This window comes from Nothobranchius furzeri, chromosome 6 (assembly GCF_043380555.1).
Source record: "Nothobranchius furzeri strain GRZ-AD chromosome 6, NfurGRZ-RIMD1, whole genome shotgun sequence".
Lineage (NCBI taxonomy): Eukaryota > Metazoa > Chordata > Actinopteri > Cyprinodontiformes > Nothobranchiidae > Nothobranchius > Nothobranchius furzeri.
This window is the reverse complement of record NC_091746.1, coordinates 22,587,653-22,611,282: the sequence shown is the minus strand read 5'-3', so window position 1 is coordinate 22,611,282 and position 23,630 is coordinate 22,587,653. Positions and strand designations below refer to the sequence as shown.

General features: G+C 44.2%; 1 protein-coding gene across 5 annotated transcripts in view; it reads left to right on the top strand.

The window, feature by feature from the left end:
* Positions 1-5: 5 nt before the first annotated feature.
* The window catches only part of slc26a11 (solute carrier family 26 member 11), a 40,637-nt gene continuing 17,012 nt past the window's right edge, over positions 6-23,630 (top strand). Inside the window, exons 1-11 of one of the 5 annotated variants that reach the window (XM_054743991.2) lie at positions 26-138; positions 532-550; positions 644-729; positions 848-1,056; positions 6,478-6,670; positions 6,861-6,946; positions 7,570-7,786; positions 7,874-8,052; positions 8,132-8,204; positions 10,852-10,963; positions 11,052-11,107. In XM_054743991.2, coding sequence (XP_054599966.2) covers positions 856-1,056; positions 6,478-6,670; positions 6,861-6,946; positions 7,570-7,786; positions 7,874-8,052; positions 8,132-8,204; positions 10,852-10,963; positions 11,052-11,107 — 1,117 coding nt within the window. In that variant the 5' untranslated portion in view covers positions 26-138; positions 532-550; positions 644-729; positions 848-855. The other 4 variants (XR_011520802.1, XM_054743989.2, XM_070552008.1 and 1 more) reach the window with 4 other exon arrangements.

The following is a 23,630-nucleotide window of genomic DNA, read 5'->3' as shown; positions in this document are numbered from 1 at the left end:
ACGTGACCCGACAAAACAGGAAGTAGTTTGGTCAAGAAGCGATGTGCCTCTCGAGTTTTGGGAGAAGTTTCACAACAAGAGTTTGTCACAAGCGGAGCTGAAAATCTCAGCTGAGCCTCTGAAGGATGAGAGGAGAACGTGAGACTGTTCTGCTGGGTTCTGTTCTGTTCTATTGGGTTCTGCTGTATTATTGTGGGTTCTGTTCTATTCATTTCTATTATATTCTATTATATACTCCTCTGTTCTATTCTGTCGTGTTCTACTGGGTTCTGTAAGGTTCTATTATATTCTATTATATACTCCTCTGTTCTATTCTATTGAGTTCTATTGTGTTCTGTTAGGTTCTATTATATTCTGTTCTGTTCAGTTCTGTTCTTCTAAATGACTTCATTCTTTTTTATCCTCAGACTTTGTAATTTAGTTGAGGGAAATGTTTACATCTTTGAACCGCTGATTCTTTTATTTGCTCCGACACCACGGGGACAATATGTGGTTTTGTTTATTTACAAACTAATTTTAGTGTTTGTTCAGATACAGGTGTACAAAAAAGGTTAGTGTCATGTGACACACCTGAAGGAATGCTGAGCTGGATTTTTATAGGAAGTAAATTCTCTTCTTTTCTTCCACCTCTCTTCATAAGCAGCTGTCCATCCACGTGCCTGATAGAAATGCTGACTCATGCTTGGTTCTGAGGACTACTCGGCAAAGACACCACACCGCTCCCACAAGGTGATGACATTTAAAAGATGGGATGCAAAGTCGTCCCGTTGCTTATACACCTGTTGTTCTGCTGCATTTTAATTCGTGTCATGCAGTTTAACTTCTGACATTCCCTCCACCTCTGAAGGCGGGTCCATGGATCACGATCAGAGATCCGAGTCATGGCGGCGCTGTTGTTCCTACCGGACCCTGAAGTCCTGGCTGCCCGTCTTTTGCTGGTTACCTAAATACAACCTGACCCACCTGAAAATGGACCTGCTGGCAGGTCTCACCGTGGGGTTGACAACTGTCCCACAGGCACTGGCTTATGCTGAGGTAGCTGGTCTACCTGTGCAGGTGAGGGCCTTTATGAAATTAGTCCTTTAACAGTTTGTTAGCAGTTACCAACAGAATCTTGTTACTGACATGACACCGATCCCTGAGTGTCAACCATGAGACCACTCACTAGTAAAAACCAACAGTTTTCCATACTTTCAAATGTTTTACATTAGGGCTGCATGATATTAGGAAAACCTGCGATATTCGATAACGGTGATTAATATTGCGATGACGATATTACTTGCGATAAATAAAAACTTAACTCAGGAACAAAAATAATAGAAAACAAAGAAATAAAAAAATCATAAAAATGAGAAATGCAAAAGATGTGAGGAAAGGGAAAAAGAAAACGATCAAGAAAAGGCGATCAGTGATCCCGGGAAAAGCAGAATCAGCAGAACAAAGCTAACTCAGGTGTTTGCTAACCATTAAAATTAAGTGCCGTCCACCTCGGAGGCGGGAATCTAACCTACGAGAACCCACCCGATTGGCCAAATGGGTGAAGAGCTCTATTTGATTTGTTAAACATCATGCTTCTGTTTGATTGACAGAACGCATTGCGTGAAGCAAACATATGAGCTAACCATTCATTGCGATATTTTTGTTCTTTGCGATATGCATATTGCTCATGCTGATAACGATATATTTACAATATATTGTGCAGCCCTATTTTACATTGAATTTAGATTTTGTTGTATGTGTAAAGAAGCATAAATGTGTAAAGACCATAAAAGATAAACTGTTAATGCAACCCCTAAACTACAGGTGAACACACCTTTCACTGATATAATTAATTCTCTCTTGATAATAACGTTTTACTTTCTTCAACACAGAATGCTGCTACAAGTCACCTGTTCAGTTACCTACAGATTCACTCGGATAAAGACGATAAATGTTATTTAGTAGGGATGTCCCGTTCTGAGATTTTATTTATTTATTTATTTATTTATTTAGAACACTTATTCTTTTTCATAGCTGTGTAAAAAAGACAAAACAACAACAAAATGACACAACTGTCGAACATAACAATAATACTTTCCATGACAGTAGAACAGGAGCGACATGAATCTCCCTCCCCTTCCTGCTTCAGTACAAACTTAGCAGCCTGGCTAACGCCCGGATACAATCGAACACAATTACCCCTCAAACCTCAACAGCGTAACCAGTGTTAGCATCAACTGTAAACGTTTCCTTCCATGTGAGAATATTTGGTAACAATTGTCACCTCCGTTTCTATACAACATGAGCACCTTCTGCTTTTACTGATACTTAAATTCAAAAGTGTTTGAAGTTGAACAACATTTTAAATGATTTTCTAATGAGTTCCACTGAATCATTCGGAAGTTCAACGATTTTATGTCTTCCAGTTCTTCCTCACCAATGCGGCCTTGCTTCTTTGGTCTCATTTGTTAAAAAGTCTAGGTGCTCTGGCACAGCGGAGAAGCCTACTTTGAACAGTTTATTAGCTTGTGGCACCGTACCTTGGTGGTTGCCTGGAGGCTCCCACTGATCTGGTGATAGTAGCCTGGAGGCTGGCCCAGTAGCTGGCGTGGCAGGCTGCAGCCTGGGCCTGGCTGCAGTAACTTCTGCTTGAAACATCGAAAGGCTTCTTTTCTGTAGCAGCGCCACTCGGCGGCGGTGCTGTTGTTGTTTTACTCTCCTATCTAACAATGGGAGGAAAGTATTACTAGTTACTAGTATTCTGATTCCTTCATTTTTAAAGGAGATGACTCGGTTGCCATTAGTGAGTATGTCCGTTACCGCCGGAACATTCTTACTCAACGGAAACAAAGGCAAGGATTCCAAAAAGTTCCAAAGGATGCCTTTAAACGTGCATGAGCTAAACGCTGTTCCCAGCATGCTTCTGTTGGCACATCCTCAGGATGTCGGTATTTGTATGATTTGTGCTGATATCGTATCGGTCAATACTGAAGGCTGCAATATCGGTATCGTATCGGGACATCCCAATTATTTAGTTAATACATTTATTCTCTAGTAAGAAATCACAGCGATCGATTCAATACTTGGTATTTATGGTGTGTGTGTGTGTGTGTGTGTGTGTGTGTGCTGTCTTCTCAACCCCCAGTGAAACTTTAGTAACTTTTTCCTTATTTGCTTACAGCTCAGGGGTCTCATTTATCAAGCTTGCTTACGCACAAAACGGGGTCGGAAAACTGCGTAAGCAACTTTCCACGCAAACTTTGGGATTTATGAAAGAAAACTTAGTGGGAAAAAGTGCGCAACTTTAAGTTGACTGAGGACCTGGCTTACGCACATGTTGGACATGGAGAGCACCTGCAGTGCTGCTGCTGAGAAGGATAACATTATGAGCTCCAGCAGCATCATCACTGGTACCGCTGTGTGTCACACAAAGAGGGCGTGTTGAGGGCGGGATGTGATCCAGAAACTCCTGAGTAGAGCCCTGCACTGAAGCCCGGCCCAATGGCCCGAGGGCCGGGCTTCAGGCCAACGACTGTGTAATTACCTCGGACACGGGCCGGGCCGGGCGCCTTTATTTTTAATCAAATTCATAAAAAAAAAACACTTAAACGCAGTAGCACCTGCCTGCTTCTCATGCACCCGTTAGCTCAGTTAAGGTGTGCGTGGTTTATAAATGCGCCTATATAAACGAATTCTCAAACTGCTGATTGAAACATGTGCCCCTGTTCTAATAAGCCATTTTATGTCCACTTTGATGTCAGAAACCATTCGTTTATTCTCATGAAAACGGCAGCATTCTGTTTTTCTGTGAATAAATTCGCTCTGCAGTTAAAAAAATACAGCATTCATTGCTGGGTTTTTTCTAACTGGAGAGCGCATTTTCAGAGCGGCAGATTAAATTTACAAACGCTATAATAATTGGGGGCGTTTATTTATTCTGCCGCTCTGAAAATGCGCTCTCAGTTAGAAAATTAGAATGCTGCTTTTTTTTCTAATTGCACAAGAGCGCATTTTCAGAGCAGATTAAATTTACAAGCGCATCCAATTAATATAGTGTTCGTAAATTTCATCTGCCGCTCGAAAAATATGCTCTGTTAGAAAAAAAGCTGCATCGATGCTGTTTTTCTTTCTTTAAATTTTTTTTTTTTTTTACTGCAGAACGCTTCCCACAGATAATTAGAACGCTGAGCATTCTATCACGCTAAAACATTATGAAAGGTTAAAAAAAAAGTCGGGCTCGGGTCGGGCCAGAGAATCCTGAAAACCTTTTCGGACCGGGTTGGGCTGGGGCTCCACCCCCTCTTGCCGGGCCTGACACGGGCTCAGATTTTAGGCCCGTGCAGGGCTCTACTCCTGAGCACATTTCTAGGTAGAGTGTGGTTTATAAAGCTGAGATGGCATCAGGCGCGTTGCAAGCTTTTCAGAAGTGTGGGGGATGTTGTCTGTGCCTAAAATAATTTCATGTTATTCATCTTGTTAGTTTAATTTCCATAATAGCAGAGCAGGTGCGAATTTTAGACGCGTCACGCATGTCTCCGTTTTAAACATGTTTAAACTGTTCAGAATACAAATCCAGGCTCTGTCTCGTTAGATCAGTGTAACTAAAGTTTGTACTGAATTAAACTTTACATTAAACCATGTTGAAAAGAAAAGGATCCGATTAAATTGTTTCCTCTCATTTACAGTCAGAAGTACAGTGCAGTGCGCGTGGCTCTGGGGTTAATCAGGTTTAGTTGTTTCTCTTTGCAACAATCTTCACAAGAAGGCAAAACAGTTAAATGGCAGGTTACATATATTTCCATTTGACTGTTTATTTTGATGGATAAACTCAAGGATGTTGGTTGTTTTGAAAGAATTACCCCGACGCACACTGATGTGCTCACAGATGAGCGGACATTTTAATCGTTAACGCACATCGCGGAGGTAACTAAATCAATCAAGAAAAGATTCCCATCAGAACATCAGAGCTTTATACTGGACACTGTGTTCAGCGCGGCTCGGAGCGCACACGGTGGACAGTGGGCTGAAGATCTGTAGAGGGGTTCGCAGCGCAGCGCAGAACCACGGCGTATGCGATAAGATTTCCTCCCACTGAAGCGGTCTGGAAACCAGGTCTCTCTGAGGGATGTGTCACTTGGAAAAATGTTCGCTGATTATGAAACTTTGGCTGAATAGCGCTTGTTCCCGTCTCTAATATGGAGATGCATGACGCATCCAGTCTGAGGCAGAATAGCCTCTTCAGCTCTGAAAGCACCTGTAGAGACATTTGATCACGCACAAAGTTTATGTGGAGCAGAAGCGGTCGGGCCACGGCAGGTGAAATGTTCCTAGCCTACATGAAGTGAAACATTAATATGTTACTGGACACGCTGGTCTGGTTGGTTAGACCAGTGTTTGAAGTGGAAAACACACACACACACACACACTCTCTCCAATTAAAATAATGCTGATAGGGTGGACTATAAGACAGGTGATGGTTTACGTATTTAAATGATCAGGCTGCTGTAAAATGTAATCTCCATCCACATCCAGACACAATTATCCTCTATTCTTTCTCTATTTGCTCTGCTCTTGTCTGGGCTGACGTAGCTGACGGAGCACGCGGCGCGCCTAACTATCGGCTGATGCACATTTTACGCATTTAGAGAAGTGGGCTGGATGCTTTGCTTTTACTGGAAGATGGTCCACTTAACGCACGGGTGTAGACTACATATTAATGACAAATGAATGAAAATTAAATTGTGAGTTTTTACTTCATATTTTAGAAATAAAAATGACGGGGGAAAACATTTATGATGTCTTTTTAAACTAAATTTTCTAGCGCGACCTGCCTGCTTCACTTAAGCCACTGCTTATTAAGGTCCGTCCAAAATTACCGTGGCCCACCCAAAAATGAAAACCTGGCACCGCGCCAGTTATAAACCTCTGCAAATTATTGTTCTTCACTTTATCAAACTCAGACTTTGTACAGCTAATGTCAAAATGTAAAATTATGAATTCAGTCGAGCTCTTCCGTCCGTCCCTCTCCTGCTCTCCTGGAAACCCAACATCGGCTGTCAGAAGAGGGAGGTGAAGAAGGAGATGAGGCAAACAGAGTGAGTGCGACGTAAAGAAACCAGACTGGTGTGTAGGTGAGCAAAACAGCTGGAAAAGTGAGGGTGTCAGTTGATCGATCTCAATAAGAAAAGTGTGGGTGTTGCATCCCCCGCATCCCCCACGGGTGCGACGCCCATGGATGGCGTGAAGCTGTGCGTACTCCATGTTTTATAAATGAGACCCTTGGACTCTCAGGGTTTCTATGGGGATGACTGCTCTGTGGAGAGCCTTGAGACGACTGGCTGTGATTTGACGCTGTATAAATAAACTGAACTGAACAGTCCAGGAGCCCCTCCAAACCAAAATGTAATCATGTTTTTATATAATGTGGGAATTTTAGAGAAAATGTCCCCCAATTTCAGCTTTGTTTGGTCTTCATTCTAAGTGTGCTTATCTCCATAGTATGGTCTCTACTCTGCCTTCATGGGGGGGTTCATCTACGCTCTGCTGGGGACATCCAAGGATGTGACACTGGGTCCGACAGCCATCATGTCCTTCCTGTGTTCCTCTGTGGTGGGGGGGCAGCCTCACCGAGCTGTCCTGCTCAGCCTCCTTTGTGGGATCATCCAGGCTCTGATGGCGTTGCTCAGATTAGGTCAGAAAAGATGCTGCTACTCTAGTGACAAAGCCTTTCTACAGCCACAGGTTATCTAGAAACTCTAAAAGTTACTAAAGGTGCTAAGAAGACGCGGTGCATTTCTTCACGAGTGTCTCCTTAACTTTGAACATGAGTAGTGTAGCTGTAAAAGTCCAAATCTGGAGTGATTCTGATTCTGTTTCTGCAGGATTCCTGCTGGACTTCATATCCTATCCTGTAATAAAAGGTTTCACGTGTGCTGCTGCAGTGACTATCGGCTTCAGCCAGGTCAAAGTGAGGTTACACACACGTGCACATGCACGCACGTGCACACGCACACATGCATGCACGTGCACACACTCGCACACGTGCACACACTCGCACACGCACATGCACACACACTCGCACACATGCACACACACAGGCACGCACGCATGCACAGATACACACTCACACACACACAGGCACGCACACATGCACGCACACACGTACACACGTGCACACGCACACACACGTGCACACACTCGCACGCACGCACACATGCACACACACACACACAGGCACGCACACACGCACACACACACACACTCACACACACACACACACACACACACACACACACTGTGGAGCCATTTTAATGCCCTGAAACATGCTTGTTAACCATTCATTACACATTTAAATAGTATTTTATGAGCAACTTAGATGCTTTGACTGTAAAAATGTGCTTTGAGTTTATATGAACAATTGATGTAATATTAGATTAAAACACTTTTCTGAGGGACGATTCTCGCCTGTTTCTGCGTTTCTGTCGCCTCTATAAAAAGGATTTTCTATCTTAGATCGTACTGGACTCACATGTTGCCAACCACAAAATAAATCCTTATAAAAAGTGTCACTGCTTGTTTTTCTGTTGGTAGAACATCCTGGGAATCCATGGCGTTCCCCAGCAGTTCTTCCTGGAGATTTATTACACCTTCTACAGGATTCCAGAGGCCCGCGTGGGCGACGTGGTGCTGGGTCTGGTGTGTCTTGCTGTCTTGGTTGTGTTTATGCTTATGAAGTCACATCCCACCCATAATGATGGCTCCACCTACTCAAGCGTTGCCAGGAAACTGGTGTGGACTGTCGCGACCAGTCAGTACCACCCTCATACAAACGGAAACACAGCTTACGGCGTGTTTTTGTTGATGTTTACTCTGTTTCCTGTTTGGTTTTGGTCAGTGCGAAATGCCCTGGTGGTTGTGGCTGCGTCACTTGCTGCATTTTCCTGGGAAGCTTATGGTCATCATGTGTTCACAATCACTGGGCACACTTCCCAGGGTCTGCCACCGTTCAGTCCCCCGCCCACCTCAGACACCACTCCCAATGGAACCGCCGTCCCTTTTGGAAAGATTGTCGAGGTAAGAGAGAGGAGAGAACAAGAGCAGCCATTTTCACTTCCCTTAATGTGTCCAGTCGCTCTTCCTCTCTGTGTTTTAGGGTTTTGGCGGAGGGCTGGCTGTGATTCCTCTCATGGGTCTGTTGGAGAGCATCACCATCGCAAAAGCTTTTGGTACACTTCAGAGAAACGTTTTTTACGTTTTTAAATGTGATCAATCACTGAGTTCAGCCTGCAGGCTGACTTTATTGATCCCACAGGGGGAAATATGTGCGTTACCCAGTATTGGAAATGTTACTTTTACAAAGTAATTAGTTATAGTTACAAATCCCTTTGTCAAAAAAGTTACTTACTCTGTTACAAGATTTAAAAAGTAACTAATTACCAAGAAAAATAAGTACCGTAAATCCTCTAATATTGGCCTCTATTCAATTAATGGCCGGGTATCATATTTTGGCCGGTGTCGGAGTCGGTAGAGGTGAATAATGGCCGGTATTTTATTGTGGCCGGGTGGAATGTGGTAACAAGCAAGTACCACAGGGGAGCGGTTGTGTCATCCGTCTCACTTTTGATTTGCCAGTGACAGACCGCGATTTGGCAGGTGCGGAGACGAAGAGGAGGCGACAATTTGATATCAAGTTCAAAGAGAACGTGCTGATTATGCTGCAGAACACTGGGGAGCAGTAGGGGTTGTATGAACTAGTCGACTTCACCGCTTTATAGTGACTTTTTATGCCTGTCATCCACTAGTCGCTGTCACGTGATAATGACCGGCAAGATGCAGTCCACGGAAAAGACATCAGCCTGCTGTCAGCAGGTGACAAGCTCCTGCGCGTCGGGAGGCAACGCGCTGTGCCAGAGCGTCAGTACTGACACCCGCCGTAAAACAGACATTTAACCAAATTGTGACCTTTTCCCTCTTGCAATTTAACATTCCCCTCACCCCCATCCTAACCTTAACCAGCTTGTGCATGCAAAGTTCTGATTGTTGACGCGCTCCAGACATCTGCGTCCTGAGCACGGCCACAGTAACGTTATCAAATCAGGTGTCGCCATCTCAAAAACTAATTTAACACGCAATCAATCATGTCGGCTCATTTCCTTTTATGTTTTCTGTCTTTTATTTGCGCCTGATGCGTTTCGCTGCTGTGGATCGGGGCGCATCACCTGTTTTGTCCTCGGTGACGCACCTAACTGATGTGGCCGGCAAGCAGCGCGCACTCTGCTGTTTTTGTGGTTGGTAGATCTTTTAGAACTGCAGTTCAAAGGTCACTTTTACGTCCCTCGGCTTCCCTAGGAGCACGATGTGGTTAAGGGAGTAAAGAAGATTTTGTACTGGAATGAAACAAACACTTTTATAGTTCTCTATAGGATATTTATTAAACAAAACCGAAGCTCTTGGCTGAAAAGGGAACAAAAGGGTCATCCAAGACTGGGAATCAATAAACAAAAGGGATTTCTAATAAAGAAAACGATATCTAATAATAAACAAAAGTCGCAGCACAAAGGCTGGAATAAAGCTAAACGGTAAACACAAAACTGCACCAAAAGGGTGAGCAAAGTCTCTCTGTAACGAGGACACACAAACTACTATTAACAATACCAAAACTCAAAATACCACTCAGGTTGCAAAACAAACGAAAATACCACTCAGGTAGCGAATCGAAGACTTCAACGTCTATAATGCGAGGAGAGCTAGAGAGGAGAGCAAACACCTCCGTGCCAACACCCATCTGCACATCTCTCCCAGAATGACAGGAAGCTCTCCCTTTTAACAGGGAGGCATAATTGAGCTAACAGCCTGCAGCTGTGCAGGCAGCGGACCGAGGGCCTCGTGTGGCCAAAAGGAGATGGTGCACGTCACAGTCACTCATAAGGTGAATATATATGAACCCAGGTAGCAGTTTCTCTTTAGGATTGAGAGGAGATGCAGGAAGATAATAAACAGGCAGGACAGAAAAATAGTCAAATAAAAACAAGTTAGTTTTTGTACCTGGTGGTTGCAACAAACAGACACCATTGAAGGTAATCAGAAGTGAGGAACAGAAAATGAAATAATTATTTTAATGTTTAGAGCAGCAGGAACTCCGAGAGGCTGCAGGCGCATCAGTGAGTTTGCGGCCGCTGCGCAGGGGGAGGGGGGAGAGGGCTGAAGCAGAAACTACCATTGTTAAAAGAAATGTGTTTAACTTTGAAAATGTCAAAAACTCCAGCGAACCATTAGTTCATTTTGCTCAAATAGAAATAGAGGCCTGCCTCTACTTCTGGTCCTCCTTCCAATAAAGGCCTGGAGCTTGATGAGCTTGAGTCAAATACAGGCCCTGGCCTGTATTAGAGGATTTACGGTATGTATATACACATACATATACTTAGATATATGTATTAATGATAATATATGAATTATAATTCATATAAACTACATTGGCATATATATATATATATATATATATATATATATATATATATATATATATACATATATACATACATACATATATATATATATATATATATATATATATATATATATATATATATATATATATATATATATATATATAGGAAACCCGAGCTGGAGTGTTCCTTATATGGAGGCATGAAGAATCCTGAACGATTGGACCTTGAGGAGAGAATGTTATTTTTGACATTTCGTTATCTGTGTTCAGAGCTGCAGAGGCTCTGAGCTGATGGGATGAAGGCAGGCCAATTTAAAGGGAACACATGCAGTCTTGTGTCTCCTTTTTAACCAGATGTTGAATGGTCAAACTGTACCTAAAATCTGACCATTGCTGGACGTTACACCCTCCTTGTTTCCACTCAGCCAGTCAGAACCACTACAGGATCGATACAAACCAGGAGCTGCTGGCCATCGGTGTGACCAACGTCATGGGCTCATTTGTGTCAGCGTACCCCGTCACCGGCAGCTTTGGAAGGTTTGCTTCTTGAATCTTATGGGACAGAAAGAATGAAGATCACTTTTAAAATGTTCGTATAATGTTGATGTTGTTGTTTCACCGCTAGGACAGCAGTGAACTCTCAGACGGGGGTCTGCACTCCAGCCGGTGGAATCGTTACCAGTGAGTGTGATATTTCCAGTTGATCTATTCTGCCTCCGTGATGCAGCACGTGTCATCACACTGTCATTATCGCTCTAAAATAGATTTCCTGTTTCTTTTGTGGGTGTTGGAAAGCTTGAGTCTTTAACCAGAAAACATATGTAATTGTCATTTATTCAAATGAGCATCCACCTCAACTTCTCCACACAAATGGTAAATGGCCTGTATTTGATATAGCACCTTCTAGAGTCCTGGAGTCCCCTAAGGCTCTTTACAACACAGTCATTCACCCATTCACACCCTGGTGGTGATGAGCTACGTTGTAGCTACAGCTGCCCTGGGGCGCTGACAGAGGTGAGTCTGCTGAGCACTGGCACCACCGGTCCCTCCGACCACCACCAGCAGCCACGGTGGGTTAGGTGTCTTGCCCAAGGACACAACGGCAGCAACAGACTGAGCAGGGCTCAAACCTGCAACCTTCCGATTACGGGGCGAGCGCATAACTCTTGTGTCACCGTCACCCCAAACACTGTCTGTCTCTCTCTCTCTCTGTCTCTCTCTCTCTCTCTCTCTCTCTCTCTCTCTCTCTCTCTCTCTCTCTCTCTCTCATCATTCTTCTAAAGCACATATGTCAGAGTCAAGGCCCGCGGAGCATTTTTATGTGGCCCGCGAGATAAATATCAAAAATATATTAAAACTGGCCCGCTGGCCTATTTTACCGCAAAGACTACAACTCCCATGATGCTTTGCGGCGCCAGTGCGGAGCAGACGCGCCCCCTCCTTTGTGTTTTTTCAGCGCCGAGGCAGTCAGAGGTAGTTGGGTGTCTGCAGCTCCGCTGTCTCGGGCAAACTAAACTATGGCATTTAAAGCGTGCCACAACCCGTGCACGCGCATTGGGTCCACAGCGCGCGTGTGAACGGGACTCGCGAGCGCAAATATACATGGCAGCGCGCGTGTGAACGGGACTCGCGAGCGGAAATATACATGGCAGCGCGCGTGTGAACGGGACTCGCGAGCGCAAATATACATGGCAGCGCGCGTGTGAACGGGACTCGCGAGCGGAAATATACATGGCGAGAGGTCATTTGTGCACTGAGAGGGAGCAAACTGTGTCTGTGAGCGCACAAGGATGTGCACAAGTGACAAACCTGCGTGCGCGCGTTGTCAACGAGCACACGGCAGAGGAAAACGTGCGCGCGCGGCAGCCTCTGCGCGCTCGGCAGCCTCTCTGCGTGCTCGGTTTCTGACTCCTGCTTGCTCGGCTGTAAGGGCTTTTGGCACTCTGGAGGCGTGGCCTGTGGCAGATCTTCTCTGTCCTCTGATTGGTTAGTTCACCCCGCACTTTACCCTCTATCTATATAAAAAAGTCTGATATTCAGTAGTTGCTGGCATAGCTCAGCTGGGAGAGCGGGTGACTCTCGCCCCGGAGGATCCAGGTTTGAGTCCGGGCAAGGAAAATGCAGTAGATGTCATGTTAATTTTTCTTAATTTCAGGTATTTTACAGTTGTGACCGTTCAACTGTCATTAAACGTCCGAATGTTTGCTGGGCAGTGTTTTAAAAAGTGCACATAAGCTAGATGGTCTTAACCATATAAAATTACATTTTTTGTGATACTGGAAAAATACATACTGAAATAAAACTACTGATTGAAAACTTTATGACTGTGGTTGTACAATATATGACTCACTAATACACTGCAAACTCCCTTAGAGTGGGGCTTCGAGAGAGAGAGAGAGAGAGGCTTCGAGAGAGAGAGAGAGAGAGAGAGAGAGAGAGAGAGAGAGAGAGAGAGAGAGAGAGAGAGAGAGAGAGAGAGAGAGAGAGAGAGAGAGAGAGAGAGAGAGAGAGAGAGAGAGAGAGAGAGAGAGAGAGAGAGAGAGAGAGAGAGAGAGAGAGAGAGAGAGAGAGAGAGAGAGAGAGAGAAAAAAAAGTTCTTGCCTCATTAATGAATTGTATATTTTTTTCAGTATTTAATTGACAAATTATCCTTTCAAATAATTAATTGATGAGTTACATAATTGTCCTTTTAGAATTGTTGAATGGACTGAGTCAAGTTTGGTGTACTTTATATATTTCAAAACATGTTTTTTTTATTTTAATGATGCATATAAATAATTTAAATGTTAATTTAATGAAATATTTCTATTTTTTCATTACCTCACCCTTGTTTTGACAAAAACGGGACCTTGCTGGATAATATCACGGAGAAACTATTTGTTCACAGTACTTGGCTCAGTGAGGATCTGTGTACCAAAGGAGGAGATACTCAGAAATCTGTCTGCAGATTGTTACAACCCAGACTGGAAGTGGTGGGCTGTAATAAGAAAGGAGACCAAACAGAGGAGTGGGGGTTCAACAACTGATTTATTTAACAAAAGTAAGGATTTACTAAAGCAAGTTAAAATAAAAAAACATGTTTTGAAATATATAAAGTGCACCAAACTTGACTCAGTCCATTCAACAATTCTAAATGGACAATTATGTAACTCATCAATTAATTATTTGAAAGGATAATTTGTCAATTAAATACTGAAAAAAATAAACAATTCATTAATGAGGCAAGAACTTCTCTCTCTCTCTCTCTCTCTCTCTCTCTCTCTCTCTCTCTCTCTCTCTCTCTCTCTCTCTCTCTCTCTCTCTCTCTCTCTCTCTCTCTCTCTCTCTCTCTCTCTCTCTCTCTCTCTCTCTCTCTCTCTCTCTCTCTCTCTCTCTCTCTCTCTCTCTCTCTCTCTCTCTCTCTCTCTCTCTCTCTCTCTCTCTCTCTCTCTCTCTCTCTCTCTCTCTCTCTCTCTCTCTCTCTCTCTCTCTCTCTCTCTCTCTCTCTCTCTCTCTCTCTCTCTCTCTCTCTGGAAGCCCCACTCTAAGGGAGTTTGCAGTGTATTAGTGAGTCATATATTGTACAACCACAGTCATAAAGTTTTCAATCAGTAGTTTTATTTCAGTATGTATTTTTCCAGTATCACAAAAAATGTAATTTTATATGGTTAAAACCATCTAGCTTATGTGCACTTTTTAAAACACTGCCCAGCAAACATTCGGACGTTTAATGACAGTTGAACGGTCACAACTGTAAAATACCTGAAATTAAGAAAAATTAGCATGACATCTACTGCATTTTCCTTGCCTGGACTCGAACCTGGATCCTCCGGGACGAGAGTCACCCGCTCTCCCAGCTGAGCTATGACAGCAACTACTGAATAACAGACTTTTTTATATAGATAGAGGGTAAAGTGCGGGGTGAACTAACCAATCAGAGGACAGAGAAGATCTGCCACAGGCCACGCCTCCAGAGTGCCAAAAGCCCTTACAGCCGAGCGAGCAGGAGTCAGAAACCGAGCGCGCAGAGAGGCTGCCGAGCGCGAACAGAGGCTGCCGCGCGCGCACGTTTTCCTCTGCCGTGTGCTCGTTGACAACGCCCGCACGCAGGTTTGTCACTTGTGCACATCCTTGTGCGCTCACAGACACAGTTTGCTCCCTCTCAGTGCACAAATGACCTCTCGCCATGTATATTTCCGCTCGCGAGTCCCGTTCACACGCGCGCTGCCATGTATATTTGCGCTCGCGAGTCCCGTTCACACGCGCGCTGTGGACCCAATGCGCGTGCACGGGTTGTGGCACGGGTCTGACGCGATACTAAACACTCCTCTCACTCAGCGCCGAGTTCACTCAGCTGTTTTTTGACGTTGAAGCCCAGAAACGGAGATTCTAGCCGCTCAGTAATGTGTTCACGACTGAAAGAGAAAGTTTTTATCGCGTCAGACCCGTCCCACAACCCGTGCACGCGCATTGGGTCCACAGCGCGCGTGTGAACGGGACTCGCGAGCGAAAATATACATGGCAGCGCGCGAGTGAATGGGACTCGCGAGCAAAAATATACATGGCGAGAGGTCATTTGTTTACTGAGAGGGAGCAAACTGTGTCTGTGAGCGCACAAGGATGTGCACAAGTGACAAACCTGCGTGCGCGCGTTGCCAACGAGCACACGGCAGAGGAAAACGTGCGCGCACGGCAGCCTCTCTGCGCGCTCGGCAGCCTCTCTGCGTGCTCGGTTTCTAATTCCGCTCGCTCGGCTGTGAGGGCTTTTGGCACTCTGGAGGCGTGGCCTGTGGCAGATCTTCCCTGTCCTCTGATTGGTTAGGTTACCCCGCACTTTACTCTCTACCTATCTATATAAAAAAATTGGAGAGTCAGCAGTTGCTGTCATAGCTCAGCTGGGAGAGCGGGTGACTCTCACTCTAGAGGACCCAGGTTTGAGTCCGGCCAAGGAACATAGAGTTGATGTCATATTATTCTTTCCTAATTCCTGTGATATTATTTTACAGTTGTGACCGTTCAACTGTCATTAAACGTCCGAATGTTTGCTGGGCTGTGTTTTAAAAAGTGCACATAAGCTAGATGGTTTTAACCAGGTAAAAATAGACTTGTGGGTGTAGGTATGTTCAAGTTTAAAAAGTTCTTGCCTCATTAATGTATTGTTTATTTTTTTCAGCATTTAATTGACAAATTATCCTTTCAAATAATTAATTGATGAGTTACATAATTGTCCATTTAGAATTGTTGAATGGACTGAGTCAAGTTTGGTGCACTTTATATATTTCAAAACATGTTTTTTTTTATTTTAATTATGCATATAAATAATTTTAATGTTAATTTATTGAAATATTTCTATTTTTTCATTACCTCACCCTTGTTTTGACAAAAACAAGACCTTGCTGGATAATATCATGGAGAAACTATTTGTTCACAGTACTTGGCTCAGTGAGGATCTGTATACCAAAGGAGGAGATACTCAGAAATCTGTCTGCAGATTGTTACAACCCAGACTGGAAGTGGTGGGCTGTAATAAGAAAGGAGACCAAACAGAGGAGTGGGGGGTTCAACAACTGATTTATTTAACCAAAGTAAGGATTTACTAAAGCAAGTTAGTGAACAGAAAATGGCCATCTCAAGGTTTTACTCGGATGTCCCTCAGCAGGGTGCAGCACTGTTGAAGTCATCTGAATGAAAGCTTGATATGCAGCTTCTTTATGAAAGTGTGTAAATATACAGTGTGGTTGCCGTACATATGTTGAGGTTCTCAGACATCAGGCTTCTTTGCCCAGGCCTTCACTAGTGGGCTATTTTAAAAGTTGGTAAGGAGAAAAACCACAGCATATAGCTGATTGTTTACAAATGCAAGGAGGGGAATAACAATCAAAAACCTAGTGTTCTTGGACCAGATGAATGGAGCGCTCCACATGCACTCAGAGATGTTATGGCTTCTGTTTCTATAACTTCACATGCAGACATTTGAGGTTTGCCAGAAAGAAAAGCTGGCCTGTACACTTTGCAGGGCACAATGTCATCAATGAAGAAACCCCTGTCTACCATGATGACCATCTCTAGTTGTAGCATTTTCAACACACCAGATTCCCAGGTTGGTCGCTGATAGTTCCAGCATACAGTGCTGAGACAAAGGTCACTGGCCTATGTGGCACAATCCAAATGAGCCTCTTCAGAGTGCAGTTGAACTTGAGGAAAATATATGACTCTGGAAGAGAGGAGAATATGGCCATTGACACCTCAGATCAGTGCAGTCAAGAATTACTGGTGTTTGGGTAGTCCTGAACGTGTTGTGATGCCCCCACCGTCTCATTGGGTTTTCATTTGTGTTTAATTGTGTTTTTCTTCACTCCTCTGTTTGGTCTCCTTTCTTATTACAGCCCACCACTTCCAGTCTGGGTTGTAACAATCTGCAGACAGATTTCTGAGTATCTCCTCCTTTGGTATACAGATCCTCACTGAGCCATGTACTGTGAACAAATATTTTCTCCATGATATTATCCAGCAAGGTCTTGTTTTTGTCAAAACAAGGGTGAGGTAATGAAAAAATAGAAATATTTCAATAAATTAACATTAAAATTATTTATATGCATAATTAAAATAAAAAAACATGTTTTGAAATGTATAAAGTGCACCAAACTTGACTCAGTCCATTCAACAATTCTAAATGGACAATTATGTAACTCATCAATTAATTATTTGAAAGGATAATTTGTCAATTAAATGCTGAAAAAAATAAACAATACATTAATGAGGCAAGAACTTTTTAAACTTGAACATACCTACACCCACAAGTCTATTTTTACCTGGTTAAAACCATCTAGCTTATGTGCACTTTTTAAAACACTGCCCAGCAAACATTCGGACGTTTAATGACAGTTGAACGGTCACAACTGTAAAATAATATCACAGGAATTAGGAAAGAATAATATGACGACTCTATGTTCCTTGGCCGGACTCGAACCTGGGTCCTCTAGAGTGAGAGTCACCCGCTCTCCCAGCTGAGGTATGACAGCAACTGCTGACTCTCCGATTTTTTTATATAGATAGGTAGAGAGTAAAGTGTGGGGTAAACTAACCAATCAGAGGACAGGGAAGATCTGCCACAGGCCACGCCTCCAGAGTGCCAAAACTCCTCACAGCCGAGCGAGCGGAATTAGAAACCGAGCGCGCAGAGGCTGCCGAGCGCGCAAAGAGGCTGCCGCGCGCGCACGTTTTCCTCTGCCGTGTGCGTTGGCAACGCGCGCACGCAGGTTTGTCACTTGTGCACATCCTTGTGCGCTCACAGACACAGTTTGCTCCCTCTCAGTGCACAAATGACCTCTCGCCATGTATATTTTCGCTCGCGAGTCCCGTTCACACGCGCGCTGTGGACCCAATGCGCGTGCACGGGTTGTGGTGTCGCGTGCCCGTCCCATTTACCGGTTCCTTTAAAACCCAGTTCCGTTAGAACTTATGAGACGGTGCATCCATCAGGGTTCGGGGGTGTATCGACGAGTATAATCGTACTAGACCCGGGTTTGGACTACCTAATTAGAATCTTGCCTTTTATTTTAAAGGTGAAATGACTTGTACGAATAGCCAGCCCCAGAGTGCTACACTTCTTTTAAACTCGTTACCTTTTGGTTAAGATACTAGAGAGAAGTCTGGAGGCAAGCCAAGCCTCTCAGCAATTGTTTGGGCTACCCGGAATTAATTGCGCCTCTAACAGCTTATGTTGGAGGTTGGTAACTATAAAATGATTTATGCTAGTTGATCAGGCTACCATAAGTTTATCAATTTATTTATTAATCCAACCTTCCAGCTGATTAGAGACTTTTTCAACCTGCAATCAGAGCCAAAATAACCTCGAATATTCTGCTTTTATCGCCCTTAAGACAACTCGTTACTCGCAAGGAGGGGGAAGTTAAAACTTCCCTTATCTTAAGGTTTCTTTATATTATTCTGTTATAAACTGTAAAGTAAGTCCTGATAATTCAGAGACCGATCTTCGACATGCTTACCTCTGTGCAATTATGGCCAGGGCCCCAAACGTGAAGCTTTAGAGAAAACCTGAAAGAATCAGGATTATGTTTCTTTTTCAAAAAAGTTTTATTACAAAATCAAAATACAAAAATGGGTAAAGTGAAAAACAACTACTATCCCCCACGGAGGAATTAGTTCAAAATGATTAAATAAGAGTTAGTTTACACTAGCTCTTGTCTTCTCAGAATCTCCCCAAGAACGAAGCCCCCTAGCTCTGCTTCTCTCCAAAAAACTGCCTGTCATCCCCCATCCAGCAGGACGGGGGATGACCCCTCCAAATCTGCTCTGTCTCTTCTTGTCGTCTGCCCCAGCTCTCTCAATCTGATCTGAGCTGCATCCTTTTATATCACTTCTGAGACTGCTCTAAACAATGTAAGAGTCACAAGTCATTCTCTCCTGACAGTTTAGGTCAAGGGGTCATTTACCAGATACACTTTTTTAGCTCTACATAAGACATTTGGTATCATTTTCAATACATGCAGTATCCAATCCAATCCAATCCAGTTTATTTATAAAGCACTTTACAAGACCCAGCACAGGAACAAAGTGCTGTACAGAAAGTACATTAAAACAATTGACTAGAAAGAAAACAGCAAAGATAAATAAAACACATGATACATAAAACTAAACTAGCCCTATATTAAAAATAAAAACTTGATAAAACTTGATAAAACCGCATTTGAATCACCTAAAACAGCTAAAATAAAATAAAAAATAGAAACCAACATCTCACAAGGTATTAAAAGCCAGGGTAAAGAGGTGTGTTTTCAGGAGTGCCTTAAAAGCAGATAAGGAACTGGCCTGTCTTATCTCTAAAGGAAGTTCGTTCCACAGTTTTGGGGCTGCAACAGCAAAAGCACGATCTCCTCTAAATTTACGCTCAGTCCTGGGTACAATCAGGAGCAGCTGATCAGCAGACCTGAGAGAGCGGGAGGGAGTGTAAGGCTGTATCAGATCAGAGAGATAAGAGGGGGCAAGGCCATGAAGACCTTTAAAAGCAAATAAAAGAATTTTAAAATGAATCCTAAAAGAAATGGGCAGCCAGTGAAGTGAAGCTAAAACAGGGGAAATGTGCTCACACTTTCGAGTGCCAGTTAAAAGACGAGCTGCGGCATTTTGCACTCTCTGTAGCTGACTAATACATGATGCACTGACCCCAATGTAGAGTGCGTTACAGTAATCCAGCCGAGTGGTTACAAAGGCGTGGATCACTGTCTCAAAGTGCTGCCGTGAAAGAATTGGCTTTATTTTTGCCAGCTGCCTGAGGTGAAAGAAGCCAGATTTTACCACCGCCTTAATCTGATGTTCAAACTTCAGATCACAGTCCACTTTGACCCCCAAGTTGGTGACAGTTGGTTTAACAAACTGGGCCAAGGAATCTACAAACACATTGGGTGTCTCAGTAGGACTACCAAAAATCATCACCTCAGTCTTTTTATCATTGAATTTTAAAAAATTCACAGACATCCAAGCCTTTATGTCGTCAAGACACTGTAGTAATGGCTGTATGAGGTTTCTGCCTTTTTTCTTTAGAGGGACATAGATCTGACAGTCGTCAGCATACAAGTGGAAGGCAATGCCATGCTTTCTCAATATAGAACCGAGAGGAAGAAGATACAAAGAGAAGAGGAGGGGGCCTAGAACTGAGCCCTGCGGGACACCACACAAGAGCGGAGCGGAGGACGACACATAGTCACCGAGACTGACACAAAAAGTTCGCCCCGCCAAATAGGACCTGAACCACTCCAGAGCTGTGCCGCTAATGCCCACCCAGTGCTCTAAACGAGAGAATAAAACAGCATGATCCACAGTATCAAAAGCAGCTGTCAAATCTAAAAGCACAAGAACAACACAGTCCCCAGCATCAGTAGCTAAGTATATGTCATTAAAAACTTTTAAAAGGGCTGATTCAGTGCTGTGAAAGGGTTTAAAACCAGATTGGAAAACCTCTAATACATTTTGCTTTTCCAGGAAGGCCAATATTTGGCTATGAACTACCTTTTCAAGAATTTTAGAAAGAAACGGTAGTTTGGAGATAGGCCTGTAATTCGCAAGATCCTGCGGATCAAGAGCAGGTTTTTTAATCAGGGGTTTGACTACTGCATGTTTAAAATCTTTAGGGACAACGCCTGACCTCAGACTATGGTTTACCAGCTCAAGAACCAGAGGACCAACTGTAGGTATCACCTCTTTTAAAAGTCGAGGAGGAACAGCATCATTTGGAGACCCTGCAGGCTTAAGATGACCAACAGTCTCCTGTAGAGATGACAGAGTCACAGGCTCAAACCTGTCAAAGACAGCAGAGCAGGAAACAACGACTGAGGGGTCATGAGCACAAGGACAGATTTGAGCCCTTGTGGAGGAGACCTTCTCAATAAAGAAGAGTAACAAATTTTCACATGCTTCTAATGAGGGCTCAATAGAGTCAGCATATGGTGCACTAAGAACAGAGTTAATAGTTTTGAATAACACACGCGGGTTGTGGCAGTTAGACAAAATAATGTCCGAAAAGTGTTTTCTTTTGGCCTCTTTCACAGTTCTTTGATATTGACGCCAACAGTCCTTCAGCATCTGAAATGACACCTGTAGTTTGTCCTTTTTCCATTTGCGTTCAGCTCGACGGCAGTCGCGTCTGACAGCTCGGGTCATTTCGTTCAGCCAGGGCTCACATTTGGTTTTAGGCCGCCTGGTTTTTAATGGAGCCACAGTGTCCAAAGCAGTCCGACAGGTGGAATAAAACCAAGAGCTCAGATCATCAGTCTGGCTGCATAAAAAATCCGGGATCTGACAAATCTGGTTAAAGACTGTTGAAAAGTGCTCAGCAGTGGAGGAGTTAAAAACACGTCTGCACTGAGCAACAGCGCGAGGTTTAACTGAGGCACATACAAGAGGAACTTCAAACAACACAGGACTGTGGTCAGAAAACACAGCATCACAAATCTCTATGTTAAAACTAGGGAAGCCATGAGATAAAACAAGATCAAGTGTGTGTCCACGTTCATGTGTGGGACCTGCCACACATTGCACCAGATTAAACGAATCAATAAGGTTTAAAAAGCCCCTCGCCATGGGCATATCAGGGCAACACACGTGAATATTAAAATCCCCAACAATAAGAATACGATCATATTTTGGCATGAATTCAGCCAAAAAATCAGCAAAATCATCCAAAAAGTCCTTATTGTATTTAGGAGGCCGATAAACCACCGCACACAACACTGTGTGAGAGCAGCCCAGCTCAAACACAGACAGTTCAAAGCTGGTAAGCGACGGGGTTGGTAGCTGTTTACATCTAAAATGACTTTTAAAAATAGTGGCTATTCCTCCTCCTCGGCCCAACAAACGCGGGGCATTAAAATAGCAGCAATCGCCAGGTAGAAGATCTGAGAAGATGCTGCACTCACCGGCGCTCAGCCACGTCTCGCAGACACAGAGAAAATCCAGTCCTCGGGATGTAAAAAAATCCTTCAAAATAAATGTTTTATTCGCTAGCGACCTAGCATTTACCAGGCCAAACCTGGCAGTAAGCGGCGGGTCCCCGTCGCTAGCCGCCATAGAAGCCCGACACAGAGGCCGCAGGTTTTGCGGATTCACACCACGCCGGCGGGGACGAGGAGAGCAGGGTTTTCGAGGCTGGGACGTCCCATCCAGGCCGAAGACAGGTACCAGCCAGGCACAGACAGGATCCAACGATCGCCGAGAGAAGCAGATGTTTGGCACCGCTCCTTGTTTTCTAAATAAGGGCTTGTGAGAATAGCCTAAAGAAGCTTTCATCTTCACCAGGAAGCCGGCCCGGCGACCCCGGCGACGGCACTTATGCCGGGGTGGTGGATCTGGAACACGGCACAGGTGAGCCGGGATCTCCGATATTAGCGGGGGCAGAGTTTTATGTCCAGCTTGGTTCCATTTTGCCCAGCTTTTGACAGAAGGTCGGAGATCCAGTAGGGTTAGGCGATCATATACCAAGAGAGAGTTGGCATTTCCTACAATAGTCAATAAAATAAAAACAACCAAGCAAAACACTGGTAGTGACAGACGGCAAGCCATGCACACCGGCGCCATCTTACCACGCCCACAACACGCACATGAGGGCACAAAAGTTACATTCTGCACTCCTGGAATGAGAGCACAGGTCATAAATCTTCATGTTGGTAGCAAATTGTAGATCTTCCTCCAGCATTCCTGAGAGCTTCTGGGTCCAGTTGGACTTTCCTCACTCCATGCCAGTCCTTCTTTTCCCGCCAGAGGTGGAGTTAGGGGCGGGCCCAGGGGTGTGTCCATGGGTGGATCCAGAGAAGACAGCCTGTCTTTTGACCCTTTGCCTAGTTCTGTCCTCACCAGCAAGTCCTGAACTATTGTCCTCTTGACCCTTGTGTGACCCTTGTCTCTGACCACTGTTTCTAAGCCTTGACCGGCTGCTCGGACTTGCAACATCCCCCATGAGGACGGACTGAGGCAAAGGACCATAAAAAGATAGAGCAGCAATGCAAGCCTTCATAAATCTAGCATCCATCTCACTCAGGAACGGCTGAACACTCAGACACCTAACTGTGGCCTCCACATCAACCCTCATTCTCATCATAATGCCATCATCAGCTACGGGTAAGCACAAGGTCCCTTTGCGGGTTGTTACATAACCTTTAAACTGCTTTCTCCCATCTGTGGGATCTTCGCCCAGAAAGAATAAAGATAAATCCATCACCGGAGCTTCTCCACGTGGAAGCGATCCCATCATTTGAGGTGGGAAGCTGGCGCTAAAAACCAAAACATGATTTTTCGTATCCAACAAAGGTGCGGTCCCAAAAGAGTCACAGACTTCTGGGCCGAACCATCCAGTCTTTACAGACAAAATATTCATAAACTGAAAGCAATCTATAATCTTGCCTTGACAAACAAAGTAACACCCCTTCTGGGATTTAATCCTCCATCTCATTTCTCTCCCAGGTGCAATTCGGACAGGGGGAGGAATGCCTGCTGGCTCACTACTTAGACAGACCATAGGGATTTCACGTATCACATCAGGACACGGGAAGCATGTCGAAGCTGCCGTCATTACTGATACAACCTCTTCAGCCACGTCAGATGAGGGCGCCGTTGTCAGCTCCTCGTCGTGGGCCTGCTCAAGCAGGGCATCTACTCCCGGGGAGGACAACATTAGTATGTCGTCTTCCTGATCAGTCTCCCGCTTGAATCC